This window comes from Nasonia vitripennis, chromosome 2, assembly GCF_009193385.2.
Source record: "Nasonia vitripennis strain AsymCx chromosome 2, Nvit_psr_1.1, whole genome shotgun sequence".
Taxonomy (NCBI): Eukaryota; Metazoa; Arthropoda; class Insecta; order Hymenoptera; family Pteromalidae; genus Nasonia; species Nasonia vitripennis.
In genome coordinates, this window is record NC_045758.1 from 6,729,012 (window position 1) to 6,753,098 (window position 24,087).

Below are 24,087 nucleotides of genomic sequence, written 5' to 3' on the forward strand. Positions count from 1 at the left end.
CGTTAGCGCTCCTTTGAAATTTATATCGGGATGCAGCGCCGGATTTATCCGCGGAATGCGAAACGACGATGTAATTACCGCGGAGGGCCTCTATACACGAATATCGCGAATGCTCGCTCTAAATTCCGATCTCTCCACTAGCTTGCCAGTATATGGAGTCTCTCTGATCGAATTAACGCCTTTGGCGCGCGAGCGAGCTGAAAAATCCGCGGGAAACTTTTTCCACCACCGCGCGCTTCATTAGCCCCCCAGAGCTTTGCGCGCACATGTCGAATATTACAGCGCGGACTCTCTCTCTCTCTCTCTCTCTCTCTCTCTCTCTCTCTCTCTCTCTCTCTCTCTCTTACCCTCGGGCGCCTGATTATGTTTCGTCGAAAAGTTGGCACCGCCGCTCGATTTGGAGCTCATTAAAATTTGCGCTAGTGGCGAAAAAAAACTGCCGTCGCGCTGGTGCAAAAAAAGCGCAATTCCGCATCGGTATAACGAGTGTGCGTAAAAGCTCGATAGTAAAAAGGGAGGAAAACGACATGACGCGTGCGCGCATGTTTACCCCGCGCGAGTCGAGGAATTACAAGGGGGTATATACGGCGCCGGTGTTTAACTGCGCGGCGGCATCGCGCGCAAGCGAGACAATCGAAAACGCTCTTATTCTCCGCAGTAAAGGACGAATTACGAAGGCGAAGGTTTACCGTGGAAATTAGACCGGGCGTAAAAGAGCTTAATTAATTTCCAGCCCAAGCGCGCGCTCCCTCTCTCTCTTTCGGCCAGATTATCCCCGCAGCTTAGAAGCGTTCAACGTTAAAGAGCCATTAATCATTTTATTATGCCGCCGCTCGCGCGATCGGCCTCTCGCTTTATGCGGGGGAGAGGAAAAATTGTTGCTCCACCGTCGCCGTTAAACCGTTAAGGCATAATTGAATTTCGCGCCAACTCCGCGCGCGCGCGCGATCCATAACGCGCAGCGAGCTTCTCAATTTTTCCCTTCGCAGCAGAGAGAGAGAGAGAGAGAGAGAGAGCGATATCCCAGCGCAGATCGTAAAAGGAAATTCAGCCGAAAAGCTGCGTCTCCCTTTTTCACGCGGTAATAAACCCGAGGGTTGTATTTCAAGGCGCGGAGACGCGCGAGAACGCGTCGAAATAAACCGAGGTTTTATCGTTGACGTAGGATAGTCCAGCACCAGCAGCTCCCTCTAATAACCCCCACCGACTACGAGCGGCTTTTTTTTATACCCCTGCACTCGCTTTCGAGCAATTTTTCAAACGCCAAACACATACACAGCGTATAATATCTCATCTCGCTGATTATGTTTTTAATCGCGCGGTCTCCCCGTGCTTTTCTTTCCTCCGACTTTCCTCCCTATGATACTCTCTCTTGGGCTATGTTGTTTGCACGCGGCCGACGATGCGACTCGAGTCAAGTTTTTATCGCGACGATGAATTAATATGACCCGTTGAATTTGTTCTCCAGAGGGGGAGTGAGCAGCTTTACGAGTGGAAATCAGAGTGTAAATGTTTCTCTTATTCCACGGCTATTTGGCTTGTTCTGCATAATACATGAGAGTAGAGAGTGAGGGAAAGAAAAGTCCGCTACTTTGCCTGCGCGCGAGCGCACGGGAAAGTCTGCCGTAAAAGGAGCCGGTGTGGGATGTATACGCACGGACGAGAGCTCTCCCTTATTCTCTCTCTCTCCCCCCGCGATTTATCGGTCAACTTTGATTAGGTACTTCTCCGCCTGTATAAACCGAGGGAGAGGCTTTTACTACACGGCCGATTGCAGCTCTTTGCGAGCGGAATAAAAACTTGTTTCCATTTTTTTTCTTTGCCCTCTCTCTCTCCTCCGAAACCCTCTACACACCCGACAGGGCGCGTAGAATTTACGATATGGGCGCGCGAGCGTAAAGTGCGCTACGCGATATAATACGAATTGTCGAACTACCGACTCTCTTGAATTCGCGCTCCATCGGCGCGCGTCGTAAATCCCTCGCGGAAAACAAACGCTCTCCGAGAAGCTTTCGGGAGAATGTCATCTCTCGCGCATATTTTATTAATAACATTCTGCATTTGGCACATCGCTCATGACTCTCGTGTTCTCTTCTGTCGACAGTGGGTGGAGGAGTCGTTCACGAACTTCGACAAGGGCATCAACTGGAGGAGCTACGTCGTCTGCGACGTGGCGTACAACAACGTGAACAACTGGCTCTGGACGCCGTTCATCGATCGGGGACCGGCCAACCGCATGTACATCGAGATCAAGTTCACAGTGCGCGACTGTTCCCTATTCCCCGGCAACGCGCTCAGCTGCAAGGAGACCTTCAGCCTGCTCTACTACGAGTTCGACGCGGCCACCAAGGAGCCGCCGCCCTGGGAGCCCGATAGCTACAAGCTCATAGGTGAGTCGCGCGCGATTCTCGCTTGTACACGATCTTTTTTACCGAAAATTCACGACCAACCGAATTCCAGGCCGGATAGCGGCGAACGAGGGCCGCTTCAACAGCAACACCGAGGTCATCATCAACACGGAGGTCAAGTCGATCCCGGTGACGAAGAAGGGCGTGTACTTCGCGTTCCGCGACCAGGGCGCCTGCATCTCCCTGCTGGCCATCAAGATCTACTACATCAGCTGTCCCGAGGTCTCGGTGAACTTCGCCCACTTCCCGGCGACGCCCACGGGCCGGGAGGTCGCCCTGATCGAGCAGACCCTCGGCACCTGCGTGGCCAACGCCGTGAAGATCGAGCAGCCGACCTTCCTCTGCAAGGGCGACGGCAAGTGGTACCTGCCCAACGGCGGCTGCCACTGCAAGCCCGGCTACCAGGCCGACGTCGACAAGCAGGAGTGCAACGAGTGCCCCATCGGCAAGTTCAAGCACGAGGCCGGCGAGCACCAGTGCGAGCTATGCCCGGCACACAGCAAGGCTCCCGACTACGCCTTCACCGAGTGCCGCTGCGACGCCGGCTACTACCGCGCCGCCAAGGACCCCAAGAAGATGCCCTGCACGCGTGAGTGGCTCTCCTAATGCTTTATTCCTTCGTTCATTGGAGTTTCGTAACGTTCTTTTCTTCTCCTGTTCGCAGAGCCGCCATCCGCGCCGCAGAATCTCACGGTCAACTTCGTCGACCAGTCGACCGTCATTCTCTCGTGGAACGCTCCGCACAAGCAAGGTGGTCGGACCGACACGACCTACCGAGTGGTCTGCGACGCCTGCAGTTCCGGCGTCAAATACATTCCCAACACTGTGAGTCTTGCTTCTTTTTCCCCGACCTCCTCCTTCTCCTCATCCTCTCTTCTTTCGAGAGCCGAGATTAAACGGGCTTAAAATTAATTCGCAGGAGATCTTCAACGACACGAAGATCACGATCACGGGATTAAACGCGGTGACGACCTACCGCTTCCAAGTCTTCGCGGAGAACGGAGTCTCGCCGCTGGTTGGCAAGTCCGAGTTTGTCGACATGACCGTCACCACCCAGGCCACCGTGCCCAGCCTCGTGAGCAACGTCCGCATCACCAACGTCAAGAGTTCCGAGCTGAGCATCAGCTGGGACGCGCCGATAAACGACGTCGGCGGCGACAGCGACCTCGTCGAGAGCTACGAAGGTAAGCCCCGTCCCCCCACCTCCTTCCCTCCTTGCAATCTCGTCTCGCGAGATTAACGCTCTTCATGCCGCGCGCTTACTTGATTTGCAGCGAGGTGCCATTCGCAGCACGAGGATCCGACCAACGCCACCGTCGTTCTAACTCGCGAGCTCGCGGCGACGTTCAAGGGCTTAAAGCCGTCGACGGACTACGCCATACAGGTGCGCGCCAAGACGACCCGAGGATGGGGCGAGTACACGCCTGTCGTCTACAAGACGACGCTGCACGCGATGGGACTTGGTAAGCTTAACTTGGCCTTCGTGCCAACTCGCTTGGCTCGCAGGTGGTCAGACGTATGTGAGACTAACGCTCTCCGTCTGTATTTGTGTGTTCGCAGATTACGTTGGCGACGACGACAACATGCAAGTTCGAATAATCGCCGGAGCAATAGTCGCGGTGGTCGTGCTCCTCGTTATAATCATCATCATGACAGTACTCTTCTTGAGAAGGTAATCTCCCCGTTGTTATTTTATCCCGACTCGGCTGTATACTCACTAACCGACCACCAGCCCCCAACCCCCCCGACTAAACCCCCCTTCCCCTCCCCTCGTAATATACCAAGTCCTTGGATAGCCACTAAAACTAGCCTTTTTTGACTGATATAATGCAATTTCGATGCAGCAGAGCCTCGGACGAGTGCAACAAGAAGCAGCCGAGCGACTGCGACACTCTGGAGTATCGAAACGGCGAAGGTACGTCAAGTCTTGTTCAATACCTCTGCGCTACTCACCACTATCTTTCTAGTATAATGTAATATTCACAACCCCCCCTTATTATATAATACATAATATATTCACTCTTATAGTTGTCTCACTGCCCCCCACATGTCTTGTAAAACTAATATTGAAGTCACTATTAGCCCTCTGCAAGTTGAATATTGAACCCCTGTATTGAACCTTGTCGAGTGAAATCTCTTATGAAACCAACTTCCCCTCGTCTCTGTCAAAGATGGGAAATCTAAAAATCTTTTAGACCATTAAGTGATAATGATGATGCAATGATTTTCTTAAAATGAACAATGTAACTTGGAGAATCAAGTAGACCCCTATAGTCGATGATAACCAATTTGATAAACAAGGAGAATTCGCTTATTATTTTATTATTTGTTTATTTATTTATTAATCTTGTAAATTCGAAATTCACTGATTTGGCCCTGCAGCTTGAGCATCAATGTCTAACCAAATTCTTTCGATTCTTTCTTTTCATGTGCGAATTCCCTGAACTATCGAACCTGCCTCCATGAACAAAATCCACTTAAAACCCAATGAAACAATGTACACAATCGCCTGCTACTACAGGACTAGTTGTGACCTACAGTAAGTCTTCTCCAACACCTAATTTTGACTTTCCATCAAACTCTATGTATAGATTACTAGCTTGTCTTTGCACTCCTGTATGCATGAAAACGTAGTTTACGTAGATCTTCTTTATATGCATGTTGATATGGCCGTACACGCATTCTCGACGCATCGTTAAAAAAGAAAATGTAAAAAAACGTAATATTTATTAATTTTGGTGCGCTCGCATGAATACGTGTACGTTCAAGTAGTAGTAGTAGTTGCTTTTACATCAATTTATCTCTAGTATAATCATGTCCATCATCGCCAAAATGCCACTGACGCTGCACGCGATTATCGCACGTAACCAAAATTAACATCGATTCGAAAATTTAACCATCTCGTAAAGTCGTCTCTCCGCTATAAACAAGCCTCTCGCATCAGCTCACGATCTAACAAGAATCATTCGCTTACGGACGCCAGTCGCCACTGCAGTTCGCTTAACCAACAGCAGCCATCTCGCATTATTTTTATCATTTCATAAGATCGGTTTTTATTACTTCTGTTTGTCAATCAGTTTGTCGGTTGTTGTGTTGTTCACAGTGCACTGCAAAATGGACAGTTCACCGATTGTGACAACCCACGCTAACAACAAGAACAAGTCTTCGCGTAAGTTGTACATGCATCCGATTTTTGTTTTGTTTTCAACGCATTTTTTGCGGTCAGTGCCGAGTCGACGACGTTGTGTTTTTTTTTTAACGAAATATAATATCCATATAGTTTTAACGTTTGCTTGTGCGTCTGTGCGTGCATTTGGCTGGTTGCGATAATATGAGTATATATAACATTGAAAGAGTTCTGTAGGATTTTGAAAAAACAAAGCATGCGCAACGTTCCTTATGCACACTTGAAACCGAACTGCGAAATTCCCAGCCTGACCGTTTGCTATGCTCCTCTCTTGAATGACCTTGATTTCTGTTTGTACGTGACGATGCGCCTTCTCTATCCTCTCGACGTTGAATTTCTCGAAGGGGAGAGACTGCGCATCGTCAGAGTCCTATAATAATATTTTAAAAGCTATTTTAAAAACTAAAACCGACGCGCGAGTGGATTTCATCAGAGTCGCATGCTTCGGTGTCAAAATTCTTTGATTTTTCATTAACATATCGTATACTTGCATAAACGATCGAGAGAACTAAAATAATAATTGGCTAATTCGATTTTATTTATGGCTCGCTATATTAATTCAGCTCGTTGCCGCAATCAGGCTGCAAATGCAAAGCTTGCTATACACACATAACAAAGCTAAGACCCTACAAATACGTGGTTATACTTGTTCGTAATTGACACACTGTTATAATCTAGCAAGTTTTTTAAGCGTAGAGTCATATTCTAGTTTTTACATATGTATTACACTTCATGGTCACAAAGTTTTGTACGAAAATTCACCTCATTTATCATATTCCACCAATATATACCGCAATGACATGTGATAATCACACGATTCATTTCACCGCATATGTGTGTGTGTGTGTGTGTGTGTGTGTGCAATTTACATTCATCGTTATTAATATAATGGACGAGAATTAAGCACATCAGACATTCAGATTTTTTGGCACGGTTGTCACATTGTTGAGAGCTACAGTAACGAAAGCATGAGGATTTCTTTTCTGGCTGTTGACGGTTCTTTTTGCAATGGCGATTAGCAAGTTTTGTGTTTTTGAAATAAAAAAAGAAAAAGAGAAACGAGGGGCGCAAGGATAATGAGTCGAGTAAATACGGGCGGGTGTACTGTCTCTCGTAGAAAACTATATAGAGGAGAACTGGGTCTTGCACTTCTCTCACGACGGTATAATTGTCCTCTTTACTCTTTCTGGAATTCAGTGCGGGGCATTTGTTATACATGTATGAGTACGGCTGAATTAACATGAACGCTGGGATTCCGCCTCGCGGAGCTGCAGCAACGGCATATATAGAGGTGGAGCGCACTATAATATACACACATATAGATATAGACGCATATACACAGCTGTGTTCTCTCTCGCGTATAATGTCGTAGTTGCAGTTTTCTTTTTCATTCATTTTTCGGGGCTGATCGCTGCACGGATACGGGGGCGGAAAAGGACGGGGTATACACGCGAAAAAGCTGCGGGTAAATGACGAGAGAGGGAAAAAAGGAAAGAGTGAGAGAAAGAGGTGCACGCGAGCAAGCAAGCAAGCTAAGCAAGCTGAGGCAAGGCACACAGCTATATGAGCGAAGCCCGGAGAGAATCTCTAGCCGCGTCGGCCGCGTGTAAATATAATGAACTCTGTTTTCGTGACGTTGCAGTGACGACGCCGCTCTTCACGCCCGCAGTGGGAGTAGCAGCATCGGCCGGTGGTCCAGGAGGCGCAGGCGGCGCCAGCGCCAGGAGCTACGTCGACCCCCACACCTACGAGGACCCGAACCAGGCGGTTCGCGAGTTTGCCCGGGAAATCGACGCCGGCTACATCACAATCGAGGCCATCATAGGTATAAATGGATTGCAACGGGTTCTCTTCTGTATAATAATGATTCTGTATAGTGTACTAACTCGAGTCGCGTTCGCAGGTGGCGGAGAATTCGGAGACGTGTGTCGAGGGAAGCTGAAGCTGCCGCCCGACGGCAGATCGGAAATCGACGTGGCCATCAAGACGTTGAAGCCCGGCTCGGCCGACAAGGCCCGCAACGACTTTCTGACGGAGGCCTCGATAATGGGCCAGTTCGAGCACCCCAACGTGATATTCCTCCAAGGGGTCGTGACGAAGAGCAATCCTGTGATGATAATCACCGAATTCATGGAGAACGGCAGCCTGGACACTTTCCTGCGCGCGAATGACGGCAAGTTCCAGGTGCTCCAGCTGGTCGGTATGTTGCGCGGTATTGCGAGCGGTATGCAGTATCTCGCCGAGATGAACTACGTGCACCGGGACCTCGCGGCGAGGAACGTACTCGTCAACGCGGCCCTCGTCTGCAAGATCGCCGACTTTGGCCTCAGCCGAGAAATCGAGAGCGCCACCGAGGGAGCCTACACAACGAGGGTGAGTATCGTTTTCTCAACATTGCTTTCCCTCTCCGACCATATAAATGAACGTTTGCCGCCTCTCCTCGTTCGCAGGGTGGAAAGATACCGGTTCGATGGACCGCCCCGGAGGCGATAGCATTTCGTAAGTTCACCAGCGCCTCGGACGTATGGAGCATGGGAATCGTATGTTGGGAGGTCATGTCGTACGGCGAGAGGCCCTACTGGAACTGGTCGAACCAGGATGTGATAAAGTCGATAGAGAAGGGCTACAGGCTGCCGGCGCCCATGGACTGTCCCGAGGCGATCTACCAGCTGATGCTCGACTGCTGGCAGAAGGAGCGGACCCACCGACCGACCTTCGCCAATCTCACACAGACGCTCGATAAGCTAATCAGGAGTCCCGACACCCTCAGGAAAATTGCTCAGAACAGGTAAACCAACCCTCGGTTTATTCATCGATTATTCCCCTTCCCCTCGTATATTATTATACAATATCATACATATCGTTATCGTTAACTCGCTTCATACCTCGACCCGACAGCCTATATACGCGCAATGGGCTTTTGTTCTCGTCTCCCTTATTCACTTATACTTCTATAATATATACTCGACAAATTTATCGACCAAGCTCGCCGCGCGCGGTATCTGATGTTTCGGTGCAGCAAACGAAAAAAACATACGCCCCATTCATTTCCATCGAGCGATTTAACGCAGGTCGCGCTATACACACGCGCACGCAAATGATAATTTCACCAGCTTGTCAACTCTCAATTAACCAGAACTGGGCCGCCTGCGTTAAATCGAACGACGATCATTATTTCAAGTGAATCATGCCGCATGCCACGCGAGTCCATAAATTAATTTTTCTCGAAAGCTTTCAACTTTTTAATTGATTATTCGCCGACACGAATACAACGAAGCTTTCACGCTCTCTCTGTGTTATGTTTGTATTTATTGGTGCTGTCGCACACTGGGCTTTCATGTTGTACTGGATCGCAAACAAACGCAAAACGATAATTACGACACAAGTCGATAGACTATATATTAATATACAAAATACATATTGTATATCACGTGTGAGCAAGTTGTGCGGCTGTGTATTGTGCGTACCAAGATTATAATGACGGAAACCTGATTGGCATTACTGGAACACACCCAATATTCAAGCAGTGACAGAATATTTTTTTCGTCTTCGTATACACAAATATGCGTATATATAAACAACTTGATATATATTTTTTTTCTTTGAATTTCATAGTCGCAGGTAAAAAAGGGGGTAAATTTTAATCTTTCATTTTTTTCATTTTATTTTACTGGACTTTTTATTTGTTCGTTGTCAAAATTGCTTTACATGTTTTATCATTCTCGCCGACGCATTCGCACGTAGACAAGTTTGCCATTTCTATTATAAAGTACAGAGGCAGCTTTTGACTTTTTGTTTGCCGATGACACACGGATGCACCAACAGCAGCAGCAGCATCTGGGAGCGAAATTAATTTATGGACGCGCAAGTCTGATTGTCTTTTTTTTTGTCGCGATTTCAAACGGTTGATTTGTTCGAGTATCTCATGTACACGCGGTCGCTTGACACATCAGAGCTTCAATCGCTTATGGCGCTTAACATCATTTGTTGAATTTCTCCTATCCCGACACCCCAGAGCATATTATCATGTCACTGTCCTCATCTCAACGTAACTAATCAATCGAATCAAACGATGAATTAATGGAAATTAATATGTAACTAGCATTCATATATTATACCTTGAAATAACACGATTGTCATTAACAGCAGCATCAGATGCTTAACGTATAACTAGAAATTTTGTCATCCCTCCACATCCCATTCAAGATTGCTTTCAACCCTTAATGTATCTACACACACAAACTTGACATCCTCACGAGGAGAAAGAGCATCTTGAAAGCGACACTCGGCATGCGTTGTAGTGAATCGTTGCACGCCGAGCGTCGCTTTCTCGTATCATAAACGCACACACGACGGCAATGAACAATTAATTTTTACAATTATTATTTATCATTTATTTATTTTTTTTGTTTAAAATTATTTGAAAAAAAAATCAGTAAAGCATAACCTAGTTCAGCTTAGTAAAACCAGCCTTTCTCTTTTGTTTCTGGGCTAATTCTTTGTGGTTTTGGTTTTGTGGTGTCTTTGGTCGGGTACTGGTCGACTACTGCTACCGCTACTACTACTACTGCTACTACTACACGCTACTGCCTACTGCTACCTGTACCTGGTGAACGAGACAGCGTGAGGCCGCCCGCCCACAATCCGTACTATGTGACGACGTCGCACGCCGCGGCCGCCCAGGCGGCTGCCGTCCAGGCGACGCTGCCCCACGCAGGCCACGGCTCGGCCGCCGGAGGCCCGTTCGTTGAAGTAGTGCAGGCCCATCAGGCCCAGTCAGCGCTTGCCGTTCCAGTAATGCCAGCGGGAGCCGGCCGAACCCTACACTATCACACGCACGCGGCCACACACACACTGCCACACCAGCCGCCGCTCACCTATCCCAATTGGGTGCCCTTCACCCACTTTGGCTGACCCTTGCTTAGAGCCGAGCACCTCGACGAGCCCACCTAAGTCTGATGCTGTCGCCGCTGCCGTCATCGTCGTCGTCGATTCCGCTGCTCTCTAACGCGTTCGCCGGGCCTATAGATATACTACACACTCTTTCTCTCTCACTTGTACAGCCACGCCGTTTTGTACAGACGCAACTCTCTTATCCACTATATCTTGTATCAATCCGCTCGAAGCTACTCTCGTAGCGCTATATAATATATAGACTGTAACCGCGGATACTCGTGCCGCCGCCGTCACCGATGCTGTAAAATCTACGCTTCTACGCGCTCTTGAACGATATATCTATACTTACTCTCGAAATTGTACGCGCGGCAAACTCTATTTTTCAACAAAAGACTACTCGCTCTCGAACAAATTGTACAGTGCGCCGGCGTACCTGACTACGTCGGTTTGGTAAATAAATAAAAAAGAAAATATACCTCGAATGTACGGCGAACGCCGGCGAGCAGCGGATCGTCGCTCGGACGATGCGCATGATGAGGCTGAAGCAGCAGGACTGGATTTATTGTACTCGCGAGGGCTCGTGTTCAGGCATGACACTATACCATCACGACACTCCCACATATTATACGATGAATATACAGACATGCGCCGTATAAATAATGCGTCACTCTTGCGCCGTTTCTCCTCTTATTGTTCATTCTATATATATATATATATATATATATATATATATATTATATATATATTTAAATATATATATATATATACAAACGACGATTTTTCAGAGCCTGCGACTGAGTAAATTTTAAGATATTAATTCAATGTTGACCAGTGTTTTTACACGAGAAGATTTAAGATTAATATAATGGTTGCTATAATATCGAGTTAAGAGATTACGATGACATTGCTGTAACTGAATACGATCGATTCGAAAAATTGGAGTCCCCCGCACGTCCGCGTCAGAAGCTTCCATGATCAAGTACCTCGTCCTTTTGTCTTGTGTTTATTTTTTCTTTCATTTTTTACACACAATACTTTTAATTTTTCGCCAAGTGCATTTCATATACATTAATACAGACTTTATATTTTACTTGGGCTCAATGCAATAGTACACTCAAGTTCGACACACGTACATACCTGCGGACACTCGGGACTCCAAACTTTCTAAATTGATGGTAGTAGATACTTTTTTACGAGACACATATTATAGAATAATGAAAACAAATATACGTTATATCGATTATTGTAGATGAAAGAAATGGAAAAATTAGAAACAAAATATATGAGTATATAATTATAACGTACGAATCATTAGCGGACGAGAGCAACCAACGAATAGCAATATAAATATACGTAGAATCTGTAGAGGCAGAGCTTAGGCAAGCCACGTCGAAATCGACGTCTTCATAGTCTTTCAGATATTTCTACGATCGCATTACGAAAGAAAATCAATTATCAATTAACACGATTATTATTATTATCGTCGCTATTGTCGGCATTACGATAATGTTATGAATTAATTATAAGCTTAAGCGCTATACATAGCTATCGATGAGTATACAATAGTAGAGCATAGTATTTATTGACCATGAAACAATGGATAGACGATAAAAAATTATTATATCGATTTTTTCGAAAATGACGAATGAATTATCATTATTATTATTATTATTATTATTATTATTATTAAGCTAAGCTTGCTATACTATTATTTTTTATTATTCTCAAGTCTATTGCTATTGTACTTTTTACGAACGTTATCGTTCTTATCGCTGTAACGCGAGCTTGGATTATCTCATGAAGTAGAATAGTGTGTTTTTCTTTTCTTCGAGAGGTACAGATGCGCGGCGTTTGAAAGGACGATTGTTTTTTATCGAGGAAACATTTATTAAGACTGGATGTATACCGTGCGTAACGGCTCAAGAGCAATAAATTCGATTGGGGAAGTATCGCTCGATTCGGCGCGCGAAAAAGGCCGTTTTCGTCAAAACGAGCAAATTCACGAGAGCCGTTTTTACGCCGAGTATTACACAGGACGTTTTGTCTCGCGCACTCGCGGCGCTTCTCTTTATTCCCGTCGTTTGTTTATCAAGCCAATTCGCGTGAAAACGCGCAAACACGGACCGAGCATACACCCGCACGCATACAAGTATAACACGTACACACACAGAGACACAGAGAAAGAGCCCGCGCGTAAAATTAAGCGCTAGGGAAGAGGGTGTATGAAATAAAGCGTGCTTTATGAAAGTTGTTTGCGAGTGAAAGAAAATGAATGAGCGAGCGTGTACATGTGTGAGCGAGGTAGTAACGCGCGGCGGACAAGTTTGACCTACTCCATTACACTAACGAATGCTAACGATTGTCAGAATCAGGGAAAGGGGTGCTCCACCCCCACCCCCACCCGCCACCTCGGCTACCAACGTGCATTTGAGGAAAAGGTAAAAAGAACAGAAAAAAACTCGAGATTTGAGAAATCGAGGCGAGACGCGAGAGGCGAGAAGCGAGAGGAACGCTGTCGCTGCTGAAGAGCTTCGCGATTTATTAATATTTCAGAGGTTATTAATTAGCGAGCCTCTAATTGCCTTGCCAATTAGCGCGATTCGGTTCGTTGAGATGAACAAAAAAAAATGAATTAATTAATTAATATAACGTCGTCGTTCCTCTCGTCTCGCACCTGCGCGGTGAGCCACAGCCTATACCGGTTGTCATATATAATTCTCCAATATTCTTCACAAACTACCCTGCCCCCCTATACGTAGACGGCGTTTGCTCTGCTTGTATCATGTACATCTCTCTCTTCCCACTGCTTTCTAGTTGGTATTTCATTATGTACACGAACACCCATTTATGTATATATTATATTATTCATCCTAGTCGCACTGCCTGCTTCATATAATACACGCACCAATTACAGCTTCCTCCAGATAATACAAATTATCGCGTAATCATCTTATACACACACACACACAAAGAAACTCGTAAACATGCCAGAAATAGAAATATTATTTATTTTATAATACGCAGAACAATGTGCTTTAGAAGTCCAAGCGCGTCCATGTGTATATACGTGTTACAATAGAGCGCGACGCGTCGCGCGTGTCTCGCGCGCGAGATGAGCCGAAACGTTGGAGCATTACATAACGAGTATAGAGTGCACTGTGCAGTTCTGCAGTCGCGGAGCCAAGAAAGAAAGAGCTTGCTCTCCTCTACCCCGTTGTACAGTTCCTAGTTATTAGACTCGCTCTTTCTTTTTCTCCGCGTATGCAGCGCGCGCAGAGACACCAGCCCAGCCCCTATAACGCGCGCCGCCGCTCCATAATTACACTCTGTATAATCTTGATTATGTTTACCTTGGCTCCCTATTGCTTGCATATACTATATTGAAACTCACACTCACACGCTCTCTATGACATACATGACTTGTGTAAATACGAACATCTCGAATATCCTAGATTATCACGTACAAGTAATATAACCCTATTTATTTAAGTATATCTATATAAGTATCTCGTGTGCAAGTTGAAAAAAATTGTTGCTTACCTGAAGAAAAAGAAAATTTGTTAAATAAATCGAATCTAGAGGTGAAACCCGAACCCTCGTAGAGTTGAGCTTTTTCTTATAACCCCTGTGAGATGAAATTTGTAAATAATGAGAAAATAAAACGAATGAGAAAAAACCAACATATTTAGAGAGAATAAATGATTGAAAACTTGACCCTGTAATGGAGTTCTTATATGAAAGAAACATACCATAGCTATCTAGTTATAGGAGGTAGAGGAGCAAAGCAGACGACGGGTGTCTGAGAGGGGTGAGTACTAATGTGTGTTTGATTCGACAGGGGCACGAATCCTCTGGCACCGGATGCCGTGGACCTGACTCAGCTGACGTCCGTGAACGAGTGGCTGGCCTCGATCAAGATGTCCCGGTACGCGGAGAGCTTCGAGCGCGCCGGCGTGACGAGCCTGGAGGCGGCGGCCCGTGTCACGGTCCAGGAGCTCACGGCCCTCGGCATCACCCTCGTCGGTCACCAGAAGAAGATCATGAACAGCGTGACAGCCCTCAGGGCCCAGATGTCCGCGACCTCCCAGGGCTTTCTCGTCTAGCCCACGCTGCCTCGGCGCTACGAGGAGATCGAGCTCCTTCTGACCCGCTGACTAGCGCCGACAGACCCCCAGCGGGTCTACGCCGTCATCGAGGACTACCAGGACTACGACATCCACGATGTCATCACTGCCGCGCACCGACACGTGCATTACTGAACGCTATGCGACCTACACTTGTGAACAGTGTGTGTGTGTGTGTGTGTGCACGTGCGCGAGAGAGCAGTTCCAGCAGCAATATTCAGCCCTCCTCGCCTGTACAGACATCCTACCTTACGTATACCTATACCAGCTATCGATCCGAACCACGCGGCTAATTTTCACCTCTTTCTCTCTCTTTTTCCGCTTCGATCACTCATGGCTTCTTCCGCAGCTGACATGGTGATTCAACGCGTGTTTTCTTGGCCACTTTTATTCTTTTTTTTTCTACTATATTCGACGCCTCTTTTTTTTTAATACAAGTATACTTGTCTCATTATATTGTATTCAGCCCCGTGCTGTACCGAGTCTGCGTCTTCGACTGGGAATGTGTCTGTCTGTCTGTATGTTTGTGTGTGGATGTGAGCGAGAACAAGACGAAAGATACAATTCTTGCCTTTAGCGTTACCTAGATAAGTATATATAAATACAAAAAAAAGGATATATACATTATAAATAAATAAATAAATATATTATATATATTATGTACGTGGTTCGTGTAGGTACCTGTGACTTGCGACGAAAGGGAAAAACGTGCCAATCTGACCAAACGACTGTTACGATCACGACTGCCACGACTGACCGACTCTGCCGGACCGACCGACCACAGGATGAACGAGTGAATGTGTTAAATATTATCGAGATCGAATGAGAGTTGAATAGAGATTATTGTAAGGGTGAATGGTCTGAGGAACGGCACGCATGCGATGCACTGCCGATTCCTGCTATGTACATTACGCTCATTATCTCGGTACGCATTTCTATGAGAATAATGTATCTTGCTCGTACGTCAATGATTTAATCAGAATTCAGGCGATGCGAACTTTTTTTAGGAAATCTTGAGATTTTTGTTCTCCAAGCCCCTGGCCAAAAGCATCGCTGATCGCGAGACGATTGCTTTGTTTTCTCTGTGTATAACGATATAAATTTACTCGTGCGATTTCGCGAAAGAAGTCACGGCTTATTATGAGAGACTGTACATACGCGCATTGGAAATTTTTAACCAGTTTTCGACGATAACAGTTGAAACGAAATGTACATACTGTCAAGTGTTTTTTAATTGGCTTGCTGTCAATGTGTGTTGAAGAATTTATAAATTTTAAAATTTTAACTTCTGTGTCGTCGTTAAGATATATTAGATTGGCTAGAAGCTCGCTGCGTCGTGGGCCAAGTATACCGCAGTTCGCTATAAACGAATCATTCGGATGTAAATAATAATCTTGATATTTTTTAGCAAATTAGCATCGCCATGAAATGTTTACGATTCTATGTAGCGCTAGCATAATTTTTATTACTTTATTATTTTCTTTAATGGAACTCGTAAGTTTTTAAGGAATCGTATTGTGTATAATATGATGACGAATATCTGCAATATAATAAAGTGATAACTTTTCTAAACGTAATAACGTTAAAAGTGACCAATTTTAATCGTATATGGGTATACGACGATCGAATTTTTTCGTCGAAGTAGAAATTTTATGTATCAAGTCGAGTTGAGTTTTCGTTTTATTTTCAAGTTTTACATTCCTTCTTCAAGGCGAATGTATTCATAAATGTGTATTTACTTTTCGAACAAAAAGTAGCGAACCACATTTACGTGTAGCGCGGGGATCGATATTTTAATTTTGTTTTCCGCCGGGATCTTGGAGAATGAAAATCTGGTGATTTTGATTTGAGAGAACGTAGCTATCCGAAGGAAATGTCACTGAATTCGGATGTTTTGGTGTCAGCAAATCTGCGCCGCGTTCCTCGGCATCGCGAACATATCACAACTTGGACTTGGTGAGCGAGCGCGAAACATATAAATGCGTATGATAAAAGTACATCGCGTGGCTCTGAGAGGGTCGAAAGCCTCTTATGTTAAAGCATGAATCGAAGAAACCACTTGAAAGTGCGCCAACACATCGAAATTTCAATCGTTGCAACACATAGACCAAGTCTCAAAGCGAAGCTAAGCTACGTCCATTCCAGTAAACCTTCTACAGTATATAACGATTGAAATCTAGCGTGAAGCGAATCAAGTATAAGGGGAAAAATCTGAGACATATAGTAAAAAAAAGAGAGAGATTTAGACTAGGAGCTTTCAATTTAAGAAGGATTCCTGTCTCGTTGCACACAGAAGCCCTAAACGTAAAAAGACTGGTTTTTCCACGACATCTAAAGTCTCGCGTCTGACCGAGATTACCGAATCATTACGACGTACAACAAAGTATTTTACATGCTTTTTCAGTTTCTTTTTTTATCATACGAAATATATATATATAAATAAAAGAATAAAGTCTGTCCGAACCGTGCGAGGTCGAAACGGTCATGCCTCGTGAAAGTGTTTATATTCTTAATTTTCAGGAGCAGTGTAAACTAGTACGAATCTTAAAGAAAGACTAAATAAAACGGCTCTATATTTCGCATCGTGCGCCTGTTCGTTTTTCCAAAAAAAAAAAAAAAAAAAAAAAAAAAACGATAGACGCCAATTGGGAATTCGAGAGATGCTCGATGCGACGGAAACCAAGGCCTTTCTCTTTGTACGAGGGATAAGTGCGATGTGGAATCGAGGATTACATGAGCTAATCGATATATTAAAGTAAAGAAAAAAAAATAAGGTGACGATTATAAGAAGCAATAAGTGGATACACGCAAATGCAGATTTTTATATAGAGAATGTTAAAAATTTTCAGATGATATTAATTATCGAATAGCGCTATCTTCCTAAATGTTCGTATTACAAGTTAAACAATATGAGATAGGTAAAAAGAAAAAAGGCCGCCGAAGCCGGCGCACGGAGTTCTAACCGAAATCGTGAGTATACACTTACTTGGCGAATGATTTTGACAGTATAGAAGAGAAAGTGAGGACCTGTTTGAACAAGTGAAAAGAATAAATAAATTATTGCGACGTGATGGATGTGTGCATGTGTGCAAATGGCTGTGTGGGTGTGTGCGTGCGTGGGGATAGTATACACTGTGAAGCTTTCGAATCGAATGCTGGAAGAATGTTTTCAGGTTTTGAACTGTAACTAGATCTAGTTGTGTCTAATATTGAGTATGTAAGTGCGCTGGATAATTTCAAAAACTTGATACCGACTAATTGGATATCTTGGCAAAATTCGATTACTCGTCTGCTGACACTCTTGGTTAGAGCAACATTTAAAAAAATTGGTCTTCCTTACGTGCGTTTTGACGACGACGAAGCAAGCTTTTGAAATTGCCGATCGCATTTTCAGTCGCACACATACACACATATTTTGGTTACCTCGTACACACCTGTATAAGACTTGATGAGATCGTAAAGCGAGATGTCGATCGAATGAAAGTTTAATGGAATCAGTTAGAAATGTAGAAGAAAAGAAAGCTAATCAAAATTTGCAAAGCCGCGTGACTGTCCTCGTCTGCAACGTTTGTAAAGAGCGTAATGGAGTTGTAGGGAAAGAAATCGTTAGATGCCTCACACTTTTTACTTAATTCCCTAACAATTACTGCCTCTGTACTACTATTTATTAAAGTATGAGAAGAAACTTATTTATTGTTTAGAAACCTGGCTGAATTAAAGAATCTTTTATTATTATCGTATAAGTTTATGTATTTCTAGCGTAAAAGGAAGAGGCAAAAAAGCATTTCCTTTTGTTTTCGAAGTTTTATAAAAACTTCGCTATTGTAAAAAAAATGACACGAAACCAGAACAATGATAGACAAAATCGTAAACAATAAATATGAACGTCGAATCGATAAGCAATTCATAGAATTACATTAGTTAAGCGTTTTTTAGATGACGTACGTGCGCGTTGTTTTATTTCTATATTCTACAATTGCTTTAACAGCGAGAAATCTTTGCCAAAGTACCTGCTTAGAAAAAATGAACAATCTTGTAACGTGAAAACGACAAAAAAAAGAAAGAGAAACAGGTACCGTCCCATGTATATCGCTTACATACGTTTTTATGCACGATATAATTTTACACGCTCATGTAGACAGAGATTATTATTGGTTCAATCATTATATCATTACTACATTCGTATAAACCGGAAACAGATACATGTTCACACAAACACATTACCTCCGTGCGTCTTCAATTTTTTGTATAAAGAAAAGATGAAAACAAATACGAACAAATAAAATACAGAGTGAAATAACAGAGCGCAAAATAGAATCTGTCAACAAATTTTTGGGATAAATCTAAACATTTTTCCTATGGTGTTGTCAAGACGATGTTGAATGTACATAAGATATAATAAATAACATACCTTATATGATGTAAAGTATACTTTATTTGTTTAATCTATTCTAATGTGTCCCCTTTATATTGCCCCTTATTTGTCTTATTTAATCTAAATGCTTCGTAAAAACACTTTTAAAAAGTTGTCGAGTAGTCTACATTTACTATCAGTTGAAAAAGCCGTTGTCTGTGGTAACGCTATGCAGTCGGTAAAGTCAGTTGTCAGTTTTCTGAATAGGAAATACCTAAGCCTGCAACCTCTGTTAGTTGTTCCATACTTGCGCTATTTCCGACTTGTCATTCACAGCTCATTTATGAATTCAATTATGAAGTCTTTTAGAGAAACCTTATCAACAGCAAAAAATATATTAATTTTAACTGGAAGCGGAATTTCCGCCGAGTCTGGTGTACCAACATTTCGCGGTGCCGGTGGTTTTTGGAGAAAATATCAGGCTACTAGTTTAGCAACACCAGAAGCTTTTGCTGCTAATCCGTCATTAGTTTGGGAATTTTACGAATATAGAAGAACATTAGTTAGCAAAGTTCATCCAAATAAGGTACTTGGCTATGCATAATACCCAGATATTCGACTAATCTAAACATATCATTTTATTTTCTATAGGCCCACGAGTCTATTGCTGAATTTCAAAATCGTTTGTCAAACGAAGGCAGAAACGTCACTATCGTGACACAGAATATTGATGGTTTACATCAAAAGGCCGGGGCAAAAGATGTGATAGAACTTCACGGATCTCTCTATAGAACTAGATGTACAAAGTGTAAAAATATAGATTACAATGATACTATTCCGATTTGTCCTGCTTTAGAAGGAAAAATGTAAACAATCTATTGATGATATTCATAAATATTCTGAACCCAATTTATTTGACATTGGTATTAAACAATCATGATTTTGTGTATTATTAGATCAGCAGATCCAGATTTTGTATCATCAAACATTCCTGTAAAAGATTTACCCAGATGTCGAAAAGGCAATTGTGGCGCGCTTTTACGCCCGGATATCGTCTGGTTTGGGGAAGGACTTGATTCTCAAGTTTTGGATAAAGCTCGTAAATAATACTTGAGCGTTTCAAAAATATAAAAATATTTATTTGTCATCATTGTAACAGTATAACATGGTATGTCAATATAGATGAAGCTGTACAATCTTGTGACGCCTGCCTAATCATAGGAACATCATCTATTGTATATCCTGCTGCAATGTTTGCACCTCAAGTTGCTCAGAGAGGCGTTCCAGTTGCAGAGTTTAATATTGAAACAACTCCAGCCACAAGGGAGTTTCAGTAAGTCTTCCAACATTAACTTATACTAAATTTCGAACATGCTTTTAAAATTATTTTTACGTGCAATTTTAATAAATATTTAAACACTGAATATTATCAAAGTAGACAAATCTTTTTAACAAAACGTAACATAAATATCTATTCCTATTTTGACTGTCAAAAGTCATCTTATAAGACACTAGCATTACTTTGAGCCTCTACCTAGAGCTGTAACAAAATTTTTTGTAAAATTATATGTAATGAATTGCTGTTACAAATAGGGAAATTTTTGAAAAATGTATGCATATTAAAAAAAATTATTCTTTAAGGTACCACTTTGAAGGACCATGCACCGTAACAGTACCAGAAGCATTGGCACCATAGTGTATTTAATATGTTACAAAAAAAGTAAAACTGTACATATTTTTTTTAAATTTAAATATAAAAAACGTCTAAATACATACCTTCAACATGGCACACTTCCACGTCAATTCCTAGACGCTCCAAATACTGTAGCCACAACTTTTGTTTTTCAGATAATGTATCACCTGGCCCTTTAACTTCAACAATTTTACACTAGAGAACATTAAAGATGAATTATTAATAATAAACCCACGGCCAATTAAAATATTTTAAAATTATTCGTTTAATGTACCTTTGCAGTCAAGCTATTCCACAAAATAAGGTCTGGAAATCCAGATCTCCAAAGCCTGAAGTTTGAAACTAATCTTTCACATATTCCCGTGACTCCATCAATGCCCAGGCACGTGACAATTTCCTATAAAAAAAGTGTATTTTAAACATTTATCCCTTTTAATTTCAGGTAATTTTTAAAATACCTTAAAGTGTTGATCATTTTTAAATAATGTATTTGACATCACTGATCTGTACTGGTTATAATTAAGGAACCTGTCTTGCATCCAGTCAGTAAAAGTGTCCAAATCTAGAGCTCGTATGAATTTTATTTTTTCTTCTATGAACTTTTTTCTGTTATTAAAAAATTCTGCAGTAAAGAGATCTAGAGGTGCATCTTGGTATTTTGATACAAAAGCTCCAGGTACAAATGTCTTGTATAGTTCATCCCAAAAAAATACAGCAAACAGTGTTACTGGCAGGGAACCTTCACAATGTAAACCCACATGATAGCTTTTTTCAGCCGTGTAATGTTGCAGTGCTAACATTTCTACACTTCCATAATATTTGTCATTACCATTAATTGTGACTGACCAAGTACTTTTACCTCCAGCTTCAGCTCTAAAAAATATTGCGAGTTTTTTTTTTATATTATTATGTGCTAGGGAGAAAAAACTTGAACAGTCCATATCTCGCGTAAATGGCAAACACGAGATACGGGCTGTCCAAATTTCCTTCTGTGGAAAATACACATATTTTAAATCTAACATCTGAAATTTGATTACCTGCTAGCCATAGTAGCAAAAATTGTTGTAGACCTAGTAGTTTGAATAACTATGCCTTGATTTTCTAGTTCTTCTTGAACTTTCTGAATTTTGCTTTTAGTCTCGTTGGATATTCCAGTTTTTCTTCTCATTAGTTTTCTTAATCTTTCAAGTAAACCTGATACATCAACTTCTGTTAATGTAACTTGTTGCAAAGCATGTAAGGTTAATTCAGCACTGCGTTCTAAATCTTTTCTATGATGCATTTCAATCAATGCAAGCTCACTGTACCAACGACCCCGACTACTTTGTGTAAAACTTTTTTCAGCTATGAGAGTTTCTAATATATTTACAGCTTCTTGAATTGTCTCTGGAGTTTTTTTAAATGCATCTACGCTTATCGATAAAACTTTAACCCAAGTATATTCTGGTATAAACTTTCTAATGTGCAGAGGAAGTGAAGATTCACAATCACTAGAGAAAAAGAGTACATTAAAAATAATTTGTGGAAATGTGAAAATGAAATAAAAATAAATAATTATATCAAAAATAATACCGTTTGTCTACTTTTGATAACTGCCTTAATGCAAATTGGCCCAAATCTCTTACTGCCTCCCAATCTTTTTTTTCGATTAAAGCTAGTATTTCTTTCAAAGCATTCTTGCTTTCAACAAAGCTAGAAAATACATAAAAAATTATAATATTTAATAAAATCAAAACTTTTTCCTTAAAAATTGTTACGTAACTTATAAAACTCACCTAATTAAATGTGCCCTATTTTGAAAAATTGGAAAAGATTCTTGCTTTTCAATGGGTGGAAAAAGAATTTCGCCTTTATGAACACTTGTTAGTGTGAGGAACAGATCTGCAATACTCTCTGACGGATCCTGAACTGGGTATAGTAAAGTGAAAATTCTATCAAATAAATTTATAATCTTTTCTGGTAAACAAACACAAGGTTGAAGTATTATTAATGCTTTGGATCGTAGTACAGATTTTGGACTTTTTGCTCCTATGAAAAATGATTTTGATGAATTGCCATATTTTAGCAATCTTTCCATTAAAAGAGGTTTATTTCCACGATGATCAATTTTTAGTTTTTGGCAAATGCTTCGAACTTCATCTACTTGTAGCATATTTAACAAAACTGGTGTATCAGTTGACTCTAGGTCTGAAGTGCAAAATCCACTTTGCACCAACTCTTTAAAAAAAGGATCAAGGTCACTTGAAACTTCAGGGTATTTTATACTTGACGTTCTATGCCATGATAGTTTTCTCTTTAGTAGTCTTACAAATAACATTTGTGACTCTGGAGACAATGTAAAAAGTGAAAATATTAAATCTAGCTCTTCTCTTGTAAAATACCCACAGTTTATTGGATTGGAGAAGACATCCATGACAACCATCAAAAGATGATCAGCATGTTTTTCTTGAGGAAATATAATGTCTTTCAATTCAAATTTATGTGCATTTGGAATAATAGCATCACTGTATACAATGCTAAATTGAACACATTGATATACAGAATTAAGATCAAATTCATTAGGAACAATACTGCCTTGTCTCAAGAGATTTAAATTCTCAATGGCTTGCTGTACATTTTCAACATTTATTCTATCAGCAAAAAATAATTTTCTTGGTGAAGACTTATTGGGAGATGATGAATTTCTGTTCTTTTGTGGACTTTTTTTAGGAGTAAAATTTGATACTTTTCCTGGAGAAGTTATCTGATTTGGACTTCTTAACTTGAGCGGTGTTTGATTATTTGTATTTTGAGGACTTGAATCAGCCACACTCGATTTAACTTTTTTTGGTGAATTTTCCAATTCTGATGAAGATGTTCGTTTCAGGTTTTGCGAACATTTTGAAGTTTTCTGTTCAAGAATTTGTATTTCACTTTCTACAAAGTTGGACATTTTAGTTGAGTTTCTTTTTTTTCTCAACAATGAAAGCTGTTGGATGGAAAAAAAATTTGGGATTTATAAATATGAATCTCAGAATAGTTGAAAAAATAAAAACTTACAGATTTTCTACTTGAATTGTATTTTTGTTTCAATAATTCCGGTGATAATTTAACACCGCATCCAGTATTTTTGTTGGAAACTACTTTGTAGAACTGATCTATCCTAGTTTGTTGTAAGTTGGATTGAGACATTGTGACATTTGCAGGAAATACTATTCAACGGATGACTACATTTCTGTAATAATTTACAATGAACTTTTGTATTTAATTACCAATAGGTAGCTACTTAATAATTTCTATATAGAAGACACAGACACACTGATAATACACTGCCTATACCGCATGTTTTTGTTTTGTTAACCTCACTTTTCTTTTTTAATGCGCGCGTCGAGCGCCATCTTATATATATTACGAAATTCAAAACATTTTAAATATATCTTTTGTGA

At 41.8% G+C, this 24,087-nt stretch overlaps 3 protein-coding genes across 21 annotated transcripts in view; 2 read left to right on the forward strand and 1 right to left on the reverse strand.

Annotated features, from left to right (window-relative positions):
* The window catches only part of LOC100122986 (ephrin type-B receptor 1-B), a 104,670-nt gene extending 85,626 nt beyond the window's left edge, over nucleotides 1-19,044 (forward strand). For 3 of the 16 annotated variants that reach the window (XM_031922518.1, XM_016983041.2, XM_008211635.3), the window contains 13 exons: nucleotides 2,105-2,390; nucleotides 2,461-2,997; nucleotides 3,073-3,233; nucleotides 3,328-3,592; nucleotides 3,683-3,871; nucleotides 3,969-4,080; nucleotides 4,253-4,323; nucleotides 4,930-4,947; nucleotides 5,512-5,577; nucleotides 7,238-7,420; nucleotides 7,499-7,968; nucleotides 8,046-8,383; nucleotides 10,218-14,171. In XM_031922518.1, the coding sequence (XP_031778378.1) occupies nucleotides 2,105-2,390; nucleotides 2,461-2,997; nucleotides 3,073-3,233; nucleotides 3,328-3,592; nucleotides 3,683-3,871; nucleotides 3,969-4,080; nucleotides 4,253-4,323; nucleotides 4,930-4,947; nucleotides 5,512-5,577; nucleotides 7,238-7,420; nucleotides 7,499-7,968; nucleotides 8,046-8,383; nucleotides 10,218-10,509 (2,988 nt within the window). In that variant the 3' untranslated portion in view covers nucleotides 10,510-14,171. Of the gene's footprint in view, nucleotides 1-2,104; nucleotides 2,391-2,460; nucleotides 2,998-3,072; nucleotides 3,234-3,327; nucleotides 3,593-3,682; nucleotides 3,872-3,968; nucleotides 4,081-4,252; nucleotides 4,324-4,929; nucleotides 4,948-5,511; nucleotides 5,578-7,237; nucleotides 7,421-7,498; nucleotides 7,969-8,045; nucleotides 8,384-10,217; nucleotides 14,172-14,329 lie in introns of those variants that run through there. The other 13 variants (XM_008211638.3, XM_008211636.3, XM_008211637.2 and 10 more) reach the window with 13 other exon arrangements.
* A 173-nt stretch (nucleotides 19,045-19,217) lies between these two features.
* On the forward strand, nucleotides 19,218-20,912 carry LOC100122998 (NAD-dependent protein deacylase). Its single transcript, XM_001606555.6, has 5 exons — nucleotides 19,218-19,555; nucleotides 19,621-19,835; nucleotides 19,926-20,068; nucleotides 20,152-20,302; nucleotides 20,611-20,912. The coding sequence occupies exons 1-5, from the start codon at nucleotides 19,313-19,315 to the stop codon at nucleotides 20,663-20,665; spliced, it is 807 nt and encodes a 268-aa protein (XP_001606605.2). The 5' UTR covers nucleotides 19,218-19,312; the 3' UTR covers nucleotides 20,666-20,912.
* Nucleotides 20,087-23,996, reverse strand: LOC100123005 (fanconi-associated nuclease 1). 4 transcript variants are annotated; one of them, XM_032597030.1, is made up of 9 exons: nucleotides 23,957-23,996; nucleotides 23,702-23,876; nucleotides 22,438-23,630; nucleotides 22,235-22,354; nucleotides 21,700-22,152; nucleotides 21,121-21,535; nucleotides 20,937-21,059; nucleotides 20,746-20,857; nucleotides 20,096-20,509 (listed from the first exon to the last, which is right to left on the reverse strand). In XM_032597030.1, the coding sequence occupies exons 2-9, from the start codon at nucleotides 23,831-23,833 to the stop codon at nucleotides 20,487-20,489; spliced, it is 2,571 nt and encodes an 856-aa protein (XP_032452921.1). In that variant the 5' UTR covers nucleotides 23,834-23,876; nucleotides 23,957-23,996; the 3' UTR covers nucleotides 20,096-20,486. The 4 variants fall into 4 exon arrangements, with proteins under 4 accessions (XP_001606613.3, XP_032452921.1, XP_031779322.1 ...); XM_001606563.5 differs by having other exon boundaries at nucleotides 20,087-20,509; nucleotides 23,702-23,990; XM_031923463.2 differs by lacking the exon at nucleotides 20,096-20,509 and having other exon boundaries at nucleotides 20,708-20,857; nucleotides 23,957-23,994.
* Between the last annotated feature and the right edge of the window lie 91 nt (nucleotides 23,997-24,087).

Coding starts and splice junctions, on each gene's coding strand:
- LOC100122998 (XM_001606555.6), top strand. CDS start 19,313: ATGAATTCAATTATGAAGTCTTTTAGAGAAACCTTATCAACAGCAAAA. Junction 20,069..20,151: donor TCAAGTTTTGGATAAAGCTC/GTAAATAATACT, acceptor ATGTCAATATAG/ATGAAGCTGTACAATCTTGT. Junction 20,303..20,610: donor CCAGCCACAAGGGAGTTTCA/GTAAGTCTTCCA, acceptor TTATTCTTTAAG/GTACCACTTTGAAGGACCAT.
- LOC100123005 (XM_031923462.2), bottom strand. CDS start 23,833: ATGTCTCAATCCAACTTACAACAAACTAGGATAGATCAGTTCTACAAA. Junction 22,355..22,437: donor AATAGGGCACATTTAATTAG/GTGAGTTTTATA, acceptor TGTATTTTCTAG/CTTTGTTGAAAGCAAGAATG. Junction 21,060..21,120: donor AAAATGATCAACACTTTAAG/GTATTTTAAAAA, acceptor CTTTTTTTATAG/GAAATTGTCACGTGCCTGGG.